The sequence below is a fragment of the Protopterus annectens genome, chromosome 6.part0 (genome assembly GCF_019279795.1).
Source record: "Protopterus annectens isolate FY-2018-M chromosome 6.part0, PAN1.0, whole genome shotgun sequence".
In the NCBI taxonomy this organism is placed as follows: Eukaryota; Metazoa; Chordata; order Ceratodontiformes; family Protopteridae; genus Protopterus; species Protopterus annectens.
In genome coordinates this window covers 1,101,294,151-1,101,315,188 of record NC_056737.1, presented here as the reverse complement: position 1 = coordinate 1,101,315,188, position 21,038 = coordinate 1,101,294,151, and the positions used below count along the sequence as shown (strand labels likewise).

The following is a 21,038-nucleotide window of genomic DNA, read 5'->3' as shown; positions in this document are numbered from 1 at the left end:
CTTTCTTAAAACTTGCCCCCAGAGCCATAGTTAGCTCATCTAGTGCCTGGTGCTATTCCTTGATCTGGCACCCCTCAATTCTTGAGTGGAGGAGCTAAGAAAAGTAACCCCCTCTCCAATTCTGTGGTTATCATTTCTTAAGTTGAGAAGCAAAAAAAAAGGTCTGGCACTTCTTACCCCAGAAGACTGTTTATGCTTTTCCACCTTAGCTTGAGGATAAAAAAAAAATGTATTTTTCCATTTTAAAACTAAGCAAACTTGTTGCAGCAACTTAAAAGCACACACTTCAGTCTTGACTTCATTTCAGTAGCAGCATTTTCAGGATTACTAGTACTGCACTGTTGATTGGTATCTCTCGATTGGGCCCCCTCACTCGTTCAGCCCAGGACAACTTCTGCTTTGTCCCACCCTAGCCAATGTGTTTGCTTGCCTGTGTAGCATAATATGGTTAGCCATCAGAAATCGTGGGGTTGCTGGATTTTGCACAATTTACACTGAAGGGGCATCTGATGAATATAAATGCATATTTTTTTAAGGATGCTGGCTAAAATATTGATCAGTATTGCACCATTGTACTCTGCAATAGTGTTCATCTGCAGTGTCATGAGTCTCTACTGCATTACTAGGTGAAAAGTGTTTAAATGGATGTATGTTCTGTTTGTTATATTTTATTCTATGTTCAAGTGTAAGCATATTACTTTTGTCAACTCAAAGTCTGAATTTGAATGTTGTAAAGTTATGAATACATGTCTATCTTATGCAGTGTGACTCTGATAGTGACTGAAAAGGGGTCCTGAACAAGCCCACTATCTCGGTAGCACTCTAAGTAAATAAAGATGAGTTGGTACTGATTATCACATTTGCTTTCAGATAAATATGCATCGGAAACCTTGCTAAGTGAGTTTCATTTCAGAACTTTTAGGATCCCCATCCAGATGCATGAGATGGTGAGACTCCACTTGGTGATCCCATTTGCATGATATGTTTAAAAAAAAGCCTTTCTTTTTATTGGTGTTATTAGCTAAATCTTTTTCATAAGATGCCTTGCTAGAGCAGATGATTTTTCATAAGCTGTATGATTTTTTTTAATCCCAGTTTGTTGAAAGGGGAAAGAAATAACTTAAAATTGTGTTAACATTTCATACTGTATAGTCTGTTAATGTTTCTGTTCCACTAAGGATTTTCTTTCCAAATGTTGGCACACTGCTAGCCTTTAGCATGTATTCAGAAATTGACTGTAGGCTGGCAGGGAGTTAACAGAAGTGTCAGAAGTTCTGCAGTAGTTAATTGATGACTGTAATTCACTTAGAAGTATCTCTTTTCTTAAACAATGCAGCAAGGACAAACATTAATTAATGTTGATAGTGTCTTTTTAAGAGAGTGCAAGGTATGTATATTATTGGGCAGATAGTGGATAAATACTGCAAGTGTATTTGTTCCTCTGGTTAAAAGTACCATTTGCTGGCTGTAATAACATTGACTTGTAACCTTTATTACTCCTTGATCTGTTGAGATGCATGTTGATGAGTGGATTCAGATCCTCATTCATGATGTGAGGCGCTTACAAAAGAGGCAGTCTGCTAACATGTACTGCTCACCTGGTGTTAGACTACGAGTCTTGCAAAGCCGCCTTCTGTTTCCTTCTGATTTTTGGGAGATGAATTGAGACATGAAGCATTTTGTGAGCTTCATGACTCAGTAGTACAAATGATTCCAGCTTGCCATTGACTCATGCAAAGATCCCACCAAACAGTTTTAGAATTTTGAAAGTTACAGTAACCTGTGTAACCCTTGACTGAAAGGGTGGGGATTGTCAGAATTGTAACATGTTTCTGACATATCAAAAATATTTTTCAGATGCCATGCATAACAATGTGCCTATCTTTCACTTTAGACATGTGAGCACTGCAGGTAAGGGCATAGAATTTGTATCTGGGTGCCCAGTAGTAGTAATAATAAATAGTGGGTAAAGGCAGGGGGTTTGTATCTGGGTGCCCTGTAGTAATAAATAGTGGGTAAAGGCAGGGAGTTTGTATGTGGGTGCTCCTTAGTAATAAGTAAGGGCAGGAGTTTGTATCTTGGTACCCTGTAGTAATAATAAATAAAGGGAAGGAGCAGGGAGTTTGTATTTGTGTGCCCTGTACTAATAATAATTAGTAAAGGCAGGGAGTTTGTATCTGGGTGCCCTGTACTAATAATAATTAGTAAAGGCAGGGAGTTTGTATCTGGGTGCCCTGTAGTAGTAATACTGAGTAAGGTCAGGGAATTTGTATCTGGGTGCCCTGTAGTAATAGTAAGGGCAGGGAGTTTTTATCTGGGTGCCCTGTAGTAGTAATAGGTAAATACAGGGAGTTTGTATCTGTGCGCCCTATAGTAATAAGTAAAAGCAGGGAGTTTGTATCTGGGTGCCTTGTAGTAGTAATAATGGGTTATGGCAGAGAGTTTGTATGTGGGCACCCATTAATAATAACAATAGTAGTAATAAAATAAAAAAGAACTTCAGTACTTTTGTAAATCTTGAAGGAACACCTTTATTACCAGATACCCCAAGTGTAGTACCTGTGCCTAGAAAAGTATCATGTTCACAAACCAGGTTTTCCTTCTAAAGACATGGATGGAGTTTACTTGAAAACTTAATTGAGTAATACTATCACGTGAATTGTATTTTTTTTTCTTACAAGAATAGGAGAATGTCATAGAAAATAAGTGTAAACTTTATGTACAAATCCAACCATATTGCTGAAAATGATATTTGAGCAAGAAAACTCAAGGCCTTAAATTGTTTGACTTATCCTGACAGGTTTGTTAGCCTCTCCTTATACTCGGTAGCCTGTAGGCTGCTCTGAGGTGACTTGTCTCGCTTCTCAGTGTGAGACACCCAATCCTGTTTGATTTCCTTTTTTCTGCGCAAAACAGTCTGTCTACAAACACCTCCCCTTCGGGACCTAAGCTTACACAAAAATTCACTGGAGGGGAGTAGGTTCTTAACTCAAGGTAGTCTCAACCTGTGGAATAAGTTACCAGTACAAGTCAAAGTACTTTGACTAACTTTAAGGCTAATCTTTGATTGGATTGGTAGATGTAAATTTATACCTGGATACCATTCAGAGGTGAGCACGGTTATGTGCTTGAGGAGGGGGAAGCATGATATTAAGTGTGTGCTTAAAGGTGTACACAGCTATCCATCTTATGGTCCATGGACGTTGTTTGTTTATTGCTCCTGTGTTCCTAAACAGTTTGATGCTGGCATATTTCAACAAATCTTTTAAATGCTTCAGTCCGGGGCGGTTGGTCAGTCCTTTCCTACATCATTTGAACCTGTGAAGACAATAGCAAGACTTTTTTTCTTATGTTTGCAGAGTGTGTTTGTTAAATTGGTAACACTCAGACTTGCTGTACCTTGTCTGTTAATCTGTGGTATTAAATTATTGAAACCTTGAAGGTTTGAATTATCTGATATTAACACCTGGGGAGATGCAACTAAGTTACTGGAATTGCCCCCTTGGAGCATTACTGCTGTGTATCTCTTTACTTTATCATAGATTTATAGACTGTTACTAAGCTAAAGACCCGGAGGCCTTTCCAAGTTTTCCAGAAAGAGTAATGATGCCCTGTATCCAAATAGGACATTGAGGGCCAGGCATTTATAAGCTACCGCTGTCCACAAGGGACACGGGTGCCATGCCCGGTATAAATTTCCTGTTCCCCATCCACTTGTCTAGGTTGTGTTTAAACTGGTTAGTAGACTAACTCAGCTTCACATGGATGGAAAGCCTGTTCAGTAGGAGGGGCAGTGTCTGGGATGCATATCTGTCTCTCCAGCGTGTTCTGTTTAAGTCACAGACAAAATTCAGATCCCTACACCTTGTATTTCTGGTACTCTTTGACTTACGAATATGTAGGAGATTTCTAAGTGTGGGGTTTGCGGATGCCTTGTAAGCTAGGCATAGGTCACACTTCAGCAACCTCTAAGAGACTGAGTAGAGGGAAAGGGTTTTAAGACCTTCTGCGTAAGGCAGTTTTGTGACACCTTGTATTCTTTTTGTAAAGAACCTTTTGAAGTCACTTTAGTTGCTGCAGAGCATTGTGATCTGTGATTGGTCTGGTAAGGGTGGAATACAGTGGGATAATTCTCTTTGAACCTGGATGCAATGCCGTTACTTATAAGCTGTGCAACATAAAAGGATTTCCTTACCACTGTGACTATGTGGTGGTCGAAGGTAAGGCTACTGTCTATATGTGTACCCAGATCCCCGACCACTGGGTCGACTGTAATGGCATATTATCAACATAGAAATTAGCCAGGATGGTTGACTTCCCAAAGGGTACAATTATTTCTTACCATTGAGTTTAAGACCATGGCTTTGGCACCATTTGCTTGTCACAGATAGACCTTGGAGAATGCTAGTGTCTGCAGGGGAGTCGATGATAACCCTCAGCTTGCAATTATTTGCAAAATTAGCCATAAACATTCAGCATTTGCTTCTGTTTCAGAGAAATAGATACCAACAAGGAGCAGACCCAGTGCTGAGCCCTGCGGGACTCTGCTAGTAACTGACCATTTGATGGAGGTGGCCTCACCTTTTTTGACAACCTGGGTCCTATCAGTGAGCCAGTTGGCTATCCCAACAGCTGATAAAAGGATTTATACCTACGTTGGTGAGCTTGTCTATAATGCCTGAGTGTGGTATTGTATCCAAAGCTTTAGCCAGGTTGAAGTAAGCTGTGTGCAGAGACTTAGCTTCATCTATTGCTTTGGTGATTCTCTCAAAAAACTCAACCAGTTTTAATACGCATTACCTCCCTTTAACAAAGCTGAACTGTGAATGGCCCAGCATTTGCAGGTTACCTCTCTCATTTATCATGTCCATGATGATTATTTCTTTGGCCTACATATGAGACTGGTAAGACTTATGGGCCTGTAGTTACCTGGATTACTGGTTGGACCTCTGTTGTGCAGGGGAATGGCTGTAGCCACCTTCAGTTCCTTGGGCACAAAACTTTACTGAAGGCTCCAGTTGAAAAGCAATTCAAGTGGACCAGAGGTTCATGTTTCATGCTATTTATTAAACATCCTTGGGGCTTTATCAGGGTCCGTAGATGCAGTGTTTTTGGCATTGGAAAGTTCATTGATGATCTGTTCCCTAGTAACGATTGGGGGATTGTGTTCTGTGGTGTTTCCTTTGTACTGTCAGGGGAGGAGTGGGGAGAGAAATTTGAGCTGAACCTGCCAGCCAAAATGTTGACATTGACCTCTGGCTCATTGTGGGTGATGCCATTTACAGTACGTTCTGCACATTGTTGTGCATTTCCTCTGAAGTTACTGACATGACTGTAGAAAACTTTGTGGTTGTCCGTTGCCTGAGAAGCTATTTTTTTCTTCAAATTTAGCCTTTGAAATATTAACACTTTTAGCTGCCTGTTTAGATTGGTCGGTGGGAGGGGTGGGGGTAGTATGTATGGCTTTGTTCCTCCTACGCTTGGCCAAGATATTTTTCTTTTGTTGTAAAACAAATTAATATTGTGATTCCACGAGGATGGCTTGTCTTTTGAGTTTGTCTTATTCTTATGAGTTGTACACAGCTTGCTTTATACAGTTGTCAGTGCGGTTGTACAGATATTTTGTAAGTAGTGCAGTGTATTCCGTGTTGTTTGCTGGGTATGCGGATGCTTGGAATGCAGCCAAGGTGTTGCTTAGTAGAGAGAGGTTAGCCTTGAAATACTAAAGGTTTTAGGTTTCACTGGATCCCCAGATTTAATTTTTATTTGTACAGATATTTTGTAAGTAGTGCAGTGTATTCTGTGTTGTTTGCTGGGTATGCGGATGCTTGGAATGCAGCCAATGTGTTGCTTAGTAGAGAGAGGTTAGCCTTGAAATACTAAAGGTTTTTGGTTTCACTGGATCCCCAGATTTAATTTTTATTTCAAGTAATACTGTCTTAAAGTCAAATCTGACTAGCAAAGATGTTACATTGGGTGAGGAACATTGTACCCCCAGTGTTTGTGAGTACAAGGTGAAGGATGTTTGCAAAACATAATTCACATAAAAAAATCCCCATCCAGTTTACCTGTAGGGAAGATGGGAAGAGTAAACACCAGACTTAATTGCTACTTCCTTATTATGTAACATACATAACATACGTAAGCCGTGAACTGCATCGCCCAAGGTTGCTATCGCTGGGGCCGCTAGTGTGAGGAATTGTTTGGGTATACAAGAATGAGAAGAAAAAAAGTGACCGACCATACAATACTGATGACAAGATGCATTTGAATAGGCAGTATACAAGCATGCTGTAATCATAATACAGGCAAATACAATGATATGAAAAATCATTTAAAGGTAGATCAGCTTGCTTTAGCCATAGTATTTTATAATAGTAGGACAGTGGTAAAGTGAATGTTCATAACGCTGTAAAGGTGTGGAGAGAGTGTTACAGTGTATGTGGCCAAGCAGTCATTTTAGAGCAGTGTTTCACTACGATATGCAGCGGCGCCATCCTCAGCATTGCTGTTATCTGAACTTCTGCTGAATATCACAACTTAAACCAGTAACTTGGACATTAGTACTTTCGCTAGAAAAAATACCCCAGTCCTCAGAACTAACAGCTTTAGTAGAATGTCTAGCATGACATCAAAGGTTAAGAGGGCATTCCATAGAGAATTACAAGGAGGCGGAGCAACACACATTGAAAAGTAACAGAAAAAAGGGGGGAAAAGTTTAAAAATCATGCAGCTATTATGAATGAGGATGATGCATTAAAACAGTAAAGCAACCATGAATGTAGGAATAGTGACAAATCTCTGTAAGACCTACGTTAGCATCTTTGCATTGCAGTTAAACTTTTGCTATAGTGGCTGCTTAAATAGCTAGTGGGTGAGGAGGTTTTAATGACTACACCAAGAGATGTACACAAAGAAAGAAAAGAAAAATTAAATGAAAGGTAGCAACAACACAACAAAGATGTCTAGTCACCAGTAGCCTACTCAGACACTTTAACCAAGCACTGTTAAGACAGTATGACTTGCAAAAAAGTAAGTGACAGTCATACTATATGCTCAGTTAAATACTTACCTTAGGTTATCTCGGTTGTAAAACATATTTTATGAATGTGTTGTCTCCTGAATAATCATGCACTTGTAACCCTGACCTAATTTTCTTTTGTGTAGACGTTTAAGAGTGTGCTGCTTGATCTATACCCTGAAACAGTCCCCAATGTTATCTGATCGCTTGTTTGCAATTACATTATATATTTGCAATTTTTGGCATTATTTTATTAGTATAGTTCATATTCTGTTGGATGCAGTTGCTTGCTTTATGTTGGCTAATGTCTGTTTTCCTAGACTTGGTTCCATTTTTGCTAGTATTGCTATTTTCTGATTGTCCGGCTGCAGTTCATGCTGTTAGTTTATTTTTAATTCATTCATTCATTCATTCATTCATTCATTCATTCATTCATTCATTCACTCACTCAGCGTCAATTCTAGTTTGAGATTTTCTTTTGTTAGGGGTGTATGTTATAATTTTGTGTTTTTCTGTGCATCATCTTTGCGTGCATTTTTAGACTGCATATTTTGTGTGTAGTTTATTTTTCCCTTGTGTGAATGGAACCAAGTTACAGTGATTGTGACATACATAAATTTGTGGGCGATTAATGGAGAACACTGTGGACTATGCACAAGTCGCGTTCTAGAATGAAGATACCAGTATTGCCTACGTCATTAGCAATACCAGTATAACACTTGTGAAGCTTTTTTAATCCACTTAAGTTAATAGAATATCAGCATGAATTTTATGAACATTAAGAAGTATTAAACTGTCTGACATTACAGACTGATTGTATGCCTTGGTTATTTCTCAGAAAACTAAACATTTCAGGAGGGGCAGGGCAAAAATAGGGGGCAAAATTACTGATGTAAAAAGTCAGTAGGACAACAGGCTTTGCAATCAGCACATTTCCTTGAACTAGGAAGTTCTAATGTCCAACATTGACCAACTGTAATTTTCAGTTGTTTACCAAAAAACTCAAACATTTTATGAGGGACGTGGAAAATCACAGTTGATCTGCAGAAATGCACTGCCATGGAAGTGTTTATATTAAAATTTCAAGAGAAGTATTGGTTAGCATTGTTGCTGATTTTTTTTTAAAACTCGTTTGCTGTTTTTTTCTTTTTCCCTTCCCGACATGACTTTTTATAAAAAATACTGTTATGATAAGGTTTAGCTTGTTACAGCAACAGTGAAGTGCACTAATGACCTAACATTCTAAAGCAGTATGCAAACACTACTACAGTCCAGTCTTGTCCGTTATTGCCAGGTTGTGATAAAATGTGCCTCAAGTCTTGGCTAATATTTTTAATGCATTTTCTATCTGGAAGATGTCTGTTTTTTCATTACAGACTACTGACTTTTAGCAGAGTTACATGTGAGCATGAATGTCTGTCTTACAAGCAAGGGCTCTGCAGTTGTTGCGTTAGATGTGCACTGAACAACTAGTACTACTGCTAATAGGAAGCCACATGAACATTCTGTACTGTTCCCCACTTAGTACAGTGCCAGGGTCTCCAGTTAACTTTGTATTTGGTGTGGAAGAGAGCACCTTAACCTTGAGGTCTTTGCATGACAATTTCATTATGACCTTGCTGCCTATTGCCCATATCTGCTAATTAACTGGCGAAGTGTCTTTTTCACTGATTTAATATCATGGATTGTTTTTAAGGCGTGAATCATGATACATTTACATTTTCTTTAATTTAGAAGTCCGAGGCTGAGCTGCAGTAAAAGTAACATTACTTTGAATGGTGTTCTTAATGAGTATGTAGTGGTTAGTGTTTATCTTCCTTTCTCTAGAATGCCCAGCTACATTGTTTAAGATCTAAAACGTCACCATGTTACAGGCACAGACAACGGGAGAATTAAGAAGGTATCAGAGCTATATTGGAGATGTATTTTTCTGTCCTCAAGCACAGGCATGTGGTTTGTTTTTCTTTTTGTTTTAAATGAGTCAGGGCCATTCGAATGGCTATAGCATAGTGATTGATTTTAAGCGACACTAACACTGACTCTGAACTGGGCTCTTGGGCTTACCAGTTAACTTCAGAGTTAGATAGATAATATATTCTAACATGGATTGATGAAAGTATAGAAAAGGCATAATTTTGAAAGGTACCATAAAACAAGTTTTAATATTTTTCAGTTATTGTCTAGTGTAATATCCATCCCCCAACAAAGTCCACACAGGTTTTTTGCATTCCTTTGTTGACTGACGTGACCAGGGAGTTAGTTTGACAGACTGTCAGTGAATGGCATGTTTGTCCTTGCCATATAAACTTTAGTACTTTGTCTCAGAAATGTGGTCAGATTGCAAAATAGAACCAAACATCTTTACAAATGTTCCCTTTAACAATTAAGCATTACATGAATTGCATTCCTGTGGCTATTAGCAGAAACTGATGTAAACACTCTTTAAGTATATATAATTGCTGGCATAATGGGCAGTATCATTGTTACACTGCATGTCTGTTTAGTCACAGCCACTGCCTGGAGCCCTAGGGAATTTTTGTGGTGGGCTGGGGAGCAACACAAGATTTCTGCTGATGTTTTGCACCTGTTGAGCAAGCAGAAGTAAACCATTTTAAGCGAAATTTAATTATAAAACAAGAGCGGTGCTGGTATTCTAGGGAACCGAAAGAGTGTGCTTTGTTACACACTCATGCTGGTGGTAGCTTTTTATAGGTTTATAGGTGTTTACTAGTCTAACGACCACAAGGGCCTTTGTAAGCCTAGCCATGCATCCCAAATCTGACAAGTTCTGATACCCTTGGTAAGTGTAAACATGGGCCTGGGAGATGAACCATTTACAGTTTACCTGTATCAATTGGAGACATAGGTGCCAAACCAGGGATGAATTTCCGGTTTGCATTCCAGTTGTCCAAGTTGCACTTGAATTGGGATAGGGAGGAACTCTCTCACATTGATGGGGAACCTGTTCCTTAGACTGGGTAGTCTCTAGGATACATGCCTATCTCACCATCAAGTCCTATTTATATCACAAGGAAGGTTTTAAGTCTTTCGAATGGGTAATTCTGGTGCTCTTTGTTTTGTGAATATGCAAGAAGTCCCTCAGAGTGGGATCTGACAATGCTCTGTATGCCAGCCATAGATCTCCCCTCAAAAAACCCGTAGGAGACAGAATACAGGGACAGGGCCTTGAGGCAGACTGCATAGGACATTTTACTTATGCCCTGTATTCTTTTAGTGAGGAACCTCTGTGGACGTTCCAGTTGTTGAATATGCCTGGTTAGGTATACACCAAAGGGGGGAATTGTACTCAATAATAGTTCTGATGAATGCCGAATACAGTGGAGCAATGACTTCCTTGGACTTAGATGCCATACCTTTGTTTATACGTTGAGCCAGATAAGAATGGTTTCCTCACCACTGTAGACACGTGGTGGTCAAAGGCTAGAGTGCTATTTGTGTGTCCCCAAGTCTCTGGCTACTGGGTCAGCTCTAATGGGTGTGTTTGTCAGTATGAGTTACCAGGAATGGATGACTTCCCAAAGGATACTGTTATGCATTTCTTGACATTTAGTTTTAGTCCATGGCTTAGGCACCAGTTGTTTGTCAGCCCCTCCTGGAGAACATCCGTGTCAGTGTGAGATTCAATGACTGCTCTTAATTTGCAATCATCTGCAAATTTAGTCGGCCAGAGATCATTGACATTGGGTTTTGACTTCTGAGAAGTAAATGCCAGAAAGGAGCGTCCCAAGGACTGATCCATGAGGGACTCCACTTGTGACTGGCCTGTTTGTAGAGGTGGACTCCCCAATTCTAACTTCCTGGGTCCTGTCTTTGAGCCAGTTGGCTCTCCACTGGGTTTGTGCCTAACCTCTTGAGTCTGTCAACAATGCCCGAGTGAGGTATTGTGTCAAATGCCTTGGCCAAGTCAAGGTAGGCAGTGTGAATGATTTTGCCCTAATCCGTTGCTAGAGTAACCTCAAAGATGTCCACCAGGTTGAATAGGCATGATCTGCCCTTGATGATACCAAACTGGGTTGGGTCTAGTATCTGGAGGTTTACTATATCACTGTTGGTCATCTCCATGAAGATTCTTTCCGTGGTTTACATACAAGACTGATTAGATTTGTGGGTCTGTAGATGGCCCACCTTTGTGCAGAGAGGGATGATTGTTGCCTTTCCCCAATTCATAAGGCACAAAGCCTGTTTGGAGGCTGAAGTTAAACAGTAATTCTAGAGGCCCCTGATAGATCATGTTTCATGCTATTTAGAAGGCATCCTGGGATATTGTCTGGGCCCATTGATGCAGTGTTCTTGGTCTTAGAGAGAGCATTGGGGACCTGTTTCCCTAGTGATAGGGGGAATTGTATTTGATATTTCCTAAAGGAAGGTTGAGAGAGGGAGAGGGGTAAAGTTGGAGCTGAATTTATCAGCCAGGAGGTTTGCTATATCTTCTGGTTCAGTGTAGGTGGCTCCATTTACAATGAGCTCTGCACACAATTGTGTGTTATCTTTGAGGTTCCAGACATAGCTAAAGAATGCTTTGTGGTTGTCCTTGGTTTGGGAGAGCAAACTTACCTCAAATTGGCTTTGGTAGACTTTATTTGTCCTCTGAGTTGTTTGTTTAGTTTGAGTGTGCTTTTATCCTGCTGGGTGCTGTACCTCTTAATTTTGCCATGATGTTCTTCTTCCTGTTATACAGCCTATTGATTTTGTGCACAAGACATTTTGGAAAGCACACACGTGAACTATTTGAGCTTTTAAGCACAAGAGCTCACTGTTTGCTGGGAGTGAAATCTCAGATAAGTGATGAGGGAGGGGATGATGTGAAGCACTCCAGCTCAGTTTCTTATTTCTAATACTATGTTAGTGACCATCTTATTGATAAGGGAGATGGCGTGAAGCAAAACTTTAGTGATGTGTGTTGTGGGAGTATTTCACCGATATTGCAAGCGCGCGCATAGGTGTGGCTAGCTAGGAGTGGGGTGGGGTTTGCTACTGCTTATCTGTAGGGATATTACAATATGCTATGCCCTGTTTTTCATCCCTGTAGTTAAAACAGTGCATCAGAAGCAAGTACTGTGCTTTTTGATGTTGCACACTTTGGGAATATCCTAGCATTCATTTCCCTTCAGTCTGGTTTCTGAGTAAAAGATATTATGGTGCAGTTAGTTTTCTTGACCTTTTGTCGTTGCTGCATTGCATCTTTCACTTTGTACGTGAAGTGCAGTATACCAAAATATGATTTTCTTGTTTGAACACTCTGCCCTTTTTGTGTGTGTGTTTTATAATTCAATATACTAAGTAGAAAGGCCTTGAGCGGAGGTGTCACTTCTAATTTGAAACATTAGGGTTTAAATTTTGTAGAGCATGGCTAGCTTGAAAAGCTGCAAGGCTGTTTACTGATGCTAGATTTGCTTCTTTAATTTTGCACCAGTACTTTTTCTAAAAAAAAAAAAATGCATAACCGTTTTAAAGCTGCCAGTTGCAGCATTTGTCATCCTAATCATAGGCGCTATGATTTAAAGTGTGCTAATAGATGGATGTGACCGAACCTGTGTTCGTATGTGTGGCTGAATTCAAGTTTCTCTTGTAAGTATACAAGATATTACTGCTTTTAAGATGGGTAAATGGGTTAAACTAAGACATTTTACAGTTGCAATTCAAAAATAATTCTTAAGAGCTGTGTCATAGTTTTTATGCTACACACATCAAGTAATGTATTACTTGTAAGATTCATGATTCATAAACTTTAGCCTTACCACCAGTCTTGTTTAGGTTTGCATCTGATAAGTTAGATTAAATTTTTATATTGATGCATTCCCCCCTCTTAGGAAGATGAAAAATTTCTGACAGATCTTTTTGCACAACTTACTGATGAAGCCACAGAAGATGAGAAAAGGCAAGAACTGGTAAGAAAACTCGCATTGTGTAGACTACAGTTTTAAAGTTTCCATGTGCGCTTCCAATCCGTGTTTTTTTTTCATTTTCATTTCTCTTTGCAGGTGAACTTTTTAAAAGAGTTCTGTGCCTTTTCTCAAACATTACAGCCTCAAAACAGAGATGCTTTTTTCAAGACTTTGTCAAATATGGGCATTCTTCCAGCACTTGAAGTCATTTTGGTAAGTCTTTTTGTATTTTGTTGTATGCAAAAGTAAATGCTAAATTTTCAAACTCGAAAGCTTTCAAAATGGTTTTGTATTCAATAATTTGTAGGACTGGAATATGTAGGCAGTAGGACTGCTGAAGTTCGTAGGTACAACCTCCTCACATTGCTTGGAATTCCTGTCATGCATGATTTTTTTTTTTATTATTTTCCAGTTCGTTTTTTTTTTTTGCTGTTTGAATGGTCGGAAGAGGATGAACATTTACAGGCTTTTAGAGGAAAATTATTAAAAATGTTTAAATGTGTGTAAGTAGAACATTTAGATGTTTATTACCAGATTACCATTGTGGCAGCCTAAGCTGTGTAGATTATATCCTGCCAAGGACAGGACAGTTGGCTAACTTCCAAAGCATATGGGCAGCTTCTATGACCCCAAATGCTGAATAACTTGAGGCGAACATTATAAAGTCAGTAGTTAGCATGAGAAACCATCAGAAATTTCTTGCCATTGAAGTGCACTCTTCCCCGTGGCTTCTATTGATTGGTCAACTAGTGCTTCTCCTAGGCTAGACTGTTAAGTACCCCATTAGTGAATGCCTTCTACTTTATAAATTTTTGTGAAGAGAAGTTTATCTTTTCTGTTGGAAATTAGTACTGTAAAGGCTAGTGCTGTTTTGTAGTGGGTGTTACTAAAAATTGTACTTTAAAACTTTCATTTTTAGTTAGGGCTCCTTGTGGCCACAGTACCTTTCAAATTACTGCTTTTTGTGGGAAAGTTTTGCAAAAAATAATATATGGGAGCTAGGACTAGTGGTTTTGGGAGTTGTCATTAAAAAAAAAAATCCTCCAAAATTAATTTTTCAAACACAGCTTTTTTGTAAACCAACACAAAGACAGCAGGATAAATCCAAACAATTTTATTCCAGAAAGAAATTGGATTAAAAATTGTTCTGATAATTTAAAACTTTGTCAGATAAAATAGCATCTGAAGTTGTTAATCTTCTTCCAGTCATCACTGATGGGTTCGGTTCCGAGCCCTCGGAACCGAGTCGGCCTTATACCAAGCTTGCATGCACCAAAAACTCACGAGCTAAGCTGCTACGCACAATGCCCTTCACTCACTTACCTCAGACGTTTGCTGCAGAGCCATATAGCAGCATTTCACCGAGCTCTCCATCTAAGTGACATATTTTTTCAAATTTTATCAGTATTTGTGAGTTCTTTACTGCCAGTTTATTATCTTTTCTCTATTTTCAGCATTCAGCTCTACCCACAGGTATTTCCTTTTTGTACCATTGTTGGTATTGATCCCTTTACCCTTGTGGTATTCCCATTACCATTGTTGGTATTGATCCCTTTACCCTTGTGGTATTCCCATTACCATTGATGGTATTGATCCCTTTACCCTTGTGGTATTCCCATTACCATTGATGGTATTGATCCCTTTACCCTTGTGGTATTCCCATTACCATTGTTGGTATTGATCCCTTTACCCTTGTGGTATTCCCATTACCATTGTTGGTATTGATCCCTTTACGCTTGTGGTATTCCCATTACCATTGTTGGTATTGATCCCTTTACCCTTGTGGTATTCCCATTACCATTGTTGGTATTGATCCCTTTACCCTTGTGGTATTCCCATTACCATTGTTGGTATTGATCCCTTTACCCTTGTGGTATTCCCATTACCATTGTTGGTATTGATCCCTTTACCCTTGTGGTATTCCCATTACCATTGTTGGTATTGATCCCTTTACCCTTGTGGTATTCCCATTACCATTGTTGGTATTGATCCCTTTACCCTTGTGGTATTCCCATTACCATTGTTGGTATTGATCCCTTTACCCTTGTGGTATTCCCATTACCATTGTTGGTATTGATCCCTTTACCCTTGTGGTATTCCCATTACCATTGTTGGTATTGATCCCTTTACCCTTGTGGTATTCCCATTACCATTGTTGGTATTGATCCCTTTACCCTTGTGGTATTCCCATTACCATTGTTGGTATTGATCCCTTTACCCTTGTGGTATTCCCATTACCATTGTTGGTATTTCCTCTCTCTCAATAACTTCTACTTTAACGTGTGTGTTTCTTCTGTTATGTCAGAAAAGAAAGGGACTTACGGGGTTTAAACACTGCTCTTCTTGCAGTGGTAAATTCCTGATTAGTGATTTACATGAAGAATGTGTGTATTGTTTCGGGGTTCCGCACTTGTTGGCGAAACCTCCTTGTGACATTTGTGCCAGCTTCAGTCAGCGATCACTGAATGAAAGACAAAACAAGATGTTATGTGATCCTATCTCGCCTACATTCTGACTGATGGGTTCGGAGCCGATCCCTCAGCTCCGACTCGGCACGCTTATGCTGTAGAGCGAGGCCTCTAATTGGCTGAGCTATCTTTATCCCAGGATGCACCACCACTAATCCCCCAGATCTCGTTTGCCGCTTACAGAGCTTGGACGTGGTCTCAACATTGGCTGGGCTAAGTACTATATATAGTCTTTTTTCCTGTCAGTATTTGCTTCATTTAAACCCAAAAGCTGTTTTAACGGCTATTCTTTGTGTACGAGTGTGTTTCTGGCAGTTTGATTGAATTTTTAGTATAATTTCCTGTCAGAGAAGGTTCCGTTTAAGTTAGAGGGGCCTTCCCCTGTGGTTACTACTTCTCAGTGGTTGTGTGTGGGTCAAGTACCCGTTTGAGTTAGAGGGTCTTTTATAAAAAAAAAAAAAAAAAAAAAAAAGTTTTTCAGTTTTAATATTCTGAGTTAGTGGCATACTTATTGTTCCTGTGTGTCAAACCCTTAAGTTTGCTGTTGTGGTCTGTTTTTCTTGTAGGACTATGTCTAAAGAACATAAACCCTCCGGGTTTAAAAAGTGCACGAGGTGTGGGTTCAAAATGTCCATAACGGACGACCACTCGATGCCTATTGTCTTGGCGCCAAACATCTGCAGGAATCGTGCAGTGTATGCCATGCTTTTCCTCGAGTCCTCCAGGAGAGGAAAAACAATTAATCCTCAAAGGATTAATCAAGCTTTCTTTCGAGGAGGCTTTATCTTCCTCTCCGTCTCCTTCTAAGAAGAGGAAAGCGCCGGCTCCGACCAGTCAGTCGGAACCGACGGCTAAGAAAGCTAAGCAGACTTCTCCATCGGCTCCACGGACTTCGGAGCCGAGGTCGGAACGGTCTGCCTCGATGCCTCCAGCCTCGACCCCTCTGGTTTCGGAGCCGAGGTCTGGGGCATCGAGGCGGTCACCCTCATCGGCTCCACTGATATTGGAGCTGATAAGGGTCATCGGCTCAGACTCTTCCCCCTCGGAGCCGAAGTCCTTATCGGTGCCGAGGGAAATTTCCTTGAAGGTTTCCTCGGAGCCGATAATTGTTGAGTCCTTTCGGAGCCGGTCCCCGAGCCCTTCGGAGCCGATGGAGAAATCGGTTCGGGCCCGATCGGTATCCTCGAGATCATCCAGGATGTCTGATTCGGACATCGACAGGGTGCTCCTTCGACTCTTCCAGTCTCCGGTGTTCCAAAAGATGGATGTCCTTCAAGGATGCATCTGCAGTCCTTACAAATGGGTTGTCCTGTCGTCAGGCAGCCCTTCGGTTGGCCGGATTCCAAAGTCTGGGTCTGGCCTCGGCTGGTGTCGCACTTCACCCGACGTCATAGCTGCAGTTATTCGGGTATAAAGGCATCAGCCGACGCCATTTTCCTCCGTCTTTCTGGCCGCGTGGCGCCCGAAGCAGAAGCTGTTCGCAAGTGCCGGTCGGTCAGAACCAGAGATTACTACTAACGAATTCTTCTACTTCTACCGAAGACTTCTAAAAAGCTAAGTACCCCGTTGGGGACTCTTTCTTGCCTCAGCCGATGTCAGAAAAAGTGAATAACTGTTTAAATTGTGGGAAACAAATACCTCATAAAGATTTCCACTCTTACTGCTTACCTTGCTTAGGCCCAGACCACGACATAGCAGCTTGTCTAGCCTGTGCTTCTTTCAACCGACGAACGCTTAGACGTCTGTCTGAATTTGCTGAAGAGTTTTTCGGCCCTGCTTTTGCTTACATTATGCCGTCGGATACTCAGACTACGCAAATTTCTAAAAAACGCAAGGAAAAGGACCGACACTTTTGGTCCGCAGTTTCGGCCGAAACCGTGGTTAAGACAACCGCGAGTGTCTCGGTTTCGGCTGAAACAGAGTCCACGGTTCTTCCTTCGGCCGAAAGCTTGCCACTTACCGAGGCTTCCTCCAGCTTGGCTGAATCTGCTACTGAAATCCCACCTGCTCCTGCAGGTTCACAAGATTTATCGGATACTGTCCATTTGGATATTTCTACCCCTGCACGTGGAGCTGCTAGGCCTCCTGCATCCATGTCGATTAAGGCCTTTGCCAGGGCTAAAGCAGCAAAAACTACCAAGACTGTGCCTGCTAAGACCCCCTCTCACAGGCCCAGTTCTAGTTCACAAATGCTTAGTCTAGCAGAGGATCTCATTTCTTTGATCCGGGGATCCCAATCACACCCAGACAGGGCCTCTCACCCACCTCCAGAGAAGAGGACTAGAGTAGAGCCCCCTGAGCCAGTTTCTTCAGATGGCTCCTCTGATGAATCAGATAATTCAGACCCTCCAGAGGCCCCTTTTTCTCCTTATGAGGACTCTGATGCAGAAGAGTCCATTCCTTCTGCCTCTCCGCCTGAGGAATTTTCTTTTGGGGAAACCTTGCATGCTATGAGGGAGCAATTTCAATGGCAGGGCCAGGATTTTTCAGACTCTAGGAAAAGGCTTAGAACCTTTTTGCATTTGCCACAGCATAGGCCTTTAGCCATTCCTCCAGTACTTACTGTTGTGGATGATGCTTTTAATGATGCTTGTATTGCTCCTGATTCTCTTCCTCCGGCCCCTGCTAAGCCCGCTAGGTACTACAGGGTTCCAGACACACACTATCATTTGTATAAGGCCCCTTTTGCAGATCCCGAAACTATCTCCCAGGGACCCAAGGCTGTAGCAGCTACCTCTACCAAAAACCCCCTCCCCTCTGAAAGGGAATCGAGGGCTTTAGAGAGATGAGGTAAAAAAGTTTACACTTCTGCTACTCTTTCAGCTAGGGCCTTGAACTGTCAATTCCACATGATCCAGTATCAAGAATTTATGTTAGACCAGTTAACTAAAAAGCTGTCCTCGGATGAACCATTAGACAAAAAATCTGTTCAGGAAATGGTACATAACATTCAGCAGGTCAGTAACCATTCCTTAAAATGCGGCTATGATGCACTGGAGGCTTCCTTTAGATCAGCCATGACTGGCACAGTGATCAGAAGACATGCATGGCTAAAAGAGCAGGCCTTACCAGATCATGTTAAGTCAAAGATATGGATGCTCCCATGGACAAGATCAATTTGTTTGGCTCTCCTGCACCACAGGTGCTGAAGAAGATGGAAGAGAAGGCAAAATCTGTCCAGACAGTCAAAGATTTCTTACAGGTCCAACCTCCAAGGTTTAGCAGGAATTGGCCCTCCAAGAATTGGTCCTTTCCAGACACCTCCAAAGCTCAGAGAGGCAGGAATAGGCGCTCAAGAGGCAGGGGTCAATCCAGAGGTGTCTACAGGGGACGTCAGTGGCAGGCTAACAACCAGCAAGGTACAGCCACAGATACAGCCACCACCACGACTACAGGACAATCACAGTGACTTGGCTCTAGCACCGCCTACCAGAGAACAACTAGAAGCACCCTTAGGCGGAAAGCTAGCCTTATTTTCAGTAAACTGGCATTACATCACAGGAGACAAGTGGATTTTGCAGACAATAGACCAAGGTTACAGGTTTCACTTCCATACTCTACCAAGGAAAAGAGGAATGCCAAACCTACCTCCAAATCAAAAGGCAGAAGCTCTAAAGCAAATAACTCACTTACTAAGGATGAGAGCTGTAGAAAAGGTACCATCTATGGAGCAAGGACAAGGATTTTACTCCAGGCTCTTCCTGGTACCAAGAAAAGAAAACCAATGGAGACCTATTCTTGACCTGTCCGCTTTAAACACATACCTCATTGTCACAAAATTCAAAATGCTGACCCTACAGCAGCTTCTTCCCATGTTGGGCAAGGAGTCTTGGCTGGTAACTCTAGATCTCAAGGAGGCATACCTGCACGTCCCCATACGACCAAATTGCAGAAGATACCTCAGATTTCTTGCAGGATCAGAGCATTATCAATTCTCAGCATTGCCCTTTGGCTTATCTACTGCGCCCAGAGTGTTCACGAAATGCCTGGCATCAGTAATTGCTCATTGCAGGCTTCAGGGAATTCAAATCTACCCTTACCTGGATGACTGCCTGTTACAAGCGGACAACAAAACAAACTAGCAGAAGACTTAAAAGGGTCATTTATCTACTGCAAGCCCTGGGATACACAGTCAATATAAAAAGTCAAGGCTGATCCCATCCCAAAGGATAACCTTTTGGGTGCAGAGCTGGACACATCACAACAAATGGCATTTCTAACAGTAGAAAACAGGAGCAACTCCTCTCTACTTCTTGGCATTAACAAAACAGAACCAGCTAACAGCAAGAAAAGTCCTGCAAGCCTTGGGTTTCATGGCATCCTGCATAATTTTGGTTCCACATGCCAGACTGCATATGAGAAAGTTACAGTGGTACCTAAGGAATTTATGGTCTCAGCACAAGCACAGCCTAGAAACCCAAATTCCAATAATCCCATGCCTGAAGCAAGAATTCAAATGGTGGGCTCAGGCCTGTCAATCAAACAAAGGACTGCCCTTCCACAGCACTCAACCAAGCCAGACCATCACAACGGACGCGTCAGACCTCGGTTGGGGGGCGCACATGCTGGACAAGTGCATACAAGGCTTATGGACTCAAGACCAGCTGCGCCTACACATAAATCAAAAGGAAATGCTGGCAGTAAAATTCAGACATTCAGACCATTTCTTCGACAAGGTCAACTGTTGATAAGGACAGACAACACCACAGTTGTGGTACATCAACAAACAGGGAGGCACACATTCGTACCCTCTATACCGGATGGCAATAGAACTCTGGAATGTGGCCCTGAGCCTCAACATTCAGTTACAAGCAATTTTTGTGCCAGGAAAAGAAAACCTAGCAGACATACTAAGCAGGACTACCACGGATGCCCACGAATGGATGCTGCATCCGGACATATTCAAAACCATTACAAGAAAATGGGGACTACCAGAAATAGACTTATTTGCATCCCCACGCAATCACCAACTGAAGAAATTCTGCACAAGGACGTACCACCCACTTGCTTGGAAAGTGGACTCCCTATCTTTCAGTTGGAAAAACCTGACAGCATATGCATTCCCACCACTTCCTTTGATGCACAAGGTGCTATTGAAGATCAAAGAAGACCGTCCAAGGATCATCCTGATAGCTCCAGACTGGCCAAGGCAACATTGGTACCCATTACTGAGGAGCATGTCTCGGGAACAAATATGGCCTCTACCACTGGTTCCCTTACTGTTAACACAGAACAACTACAACACCCTGCATCCAAACCTGAAAACACTGCAGATGACTGCCTGGAACATTGCATAAGACCAATTAACCCAAGTTTATCCCAAAGGGTTAAAGACATTATCTTGGAGGCTCGCAGACCCTCAACAAGAAAAAATTATTCAGCAAAATGGAAAAGGTATCACATTTGGAGTACTGCAAAAGGAGAAAATGTGTCACTGGTAAACATAGCCAACATCCTGGAATACTTGGCAGAGCTCTTCCACAGTGGCCTGTCCTATTCTTCCATTAAGATTCATGCATCTGCTATTTCAGCAGAATACAACTTGGATCCTCCAGTCTTCTCACATCCCCTGCTCAGGCAGTTTCTCAGAGGAATTAAACATGTAAAACCACCTAGGAAGCCACCACTGCCAGCATGGGACTT

General features: G+C 41.5%; 1 protein-coding gene across 1 annotated transcript in view; it reads left to right on the top strand.

Moving 5' to 3' along the window:
• PPP4R3A (protein phosphatase 4 regulatory subunit 3A) overlaps positions 1–21,038 on the top strand; it is a 1,651,308-nt gene that overhangs the window by 384,845 nt on the left and 1,245,425 nt on the right. Inside the window, exons 5-6 of the mRNA XM_044074714.1 lie at positions 12,853–12,930; positions 13,024–13,140. Of these exons, the coding sequence (XP_043930649.1) occupies positions 12,853–12,930; positions 13,024–13,140 (195 nt within the window). The remainder of the gene's footprint in view (positions 1–12,852; positions 12,931–13,023; positions 13,141–21,038) is intronic.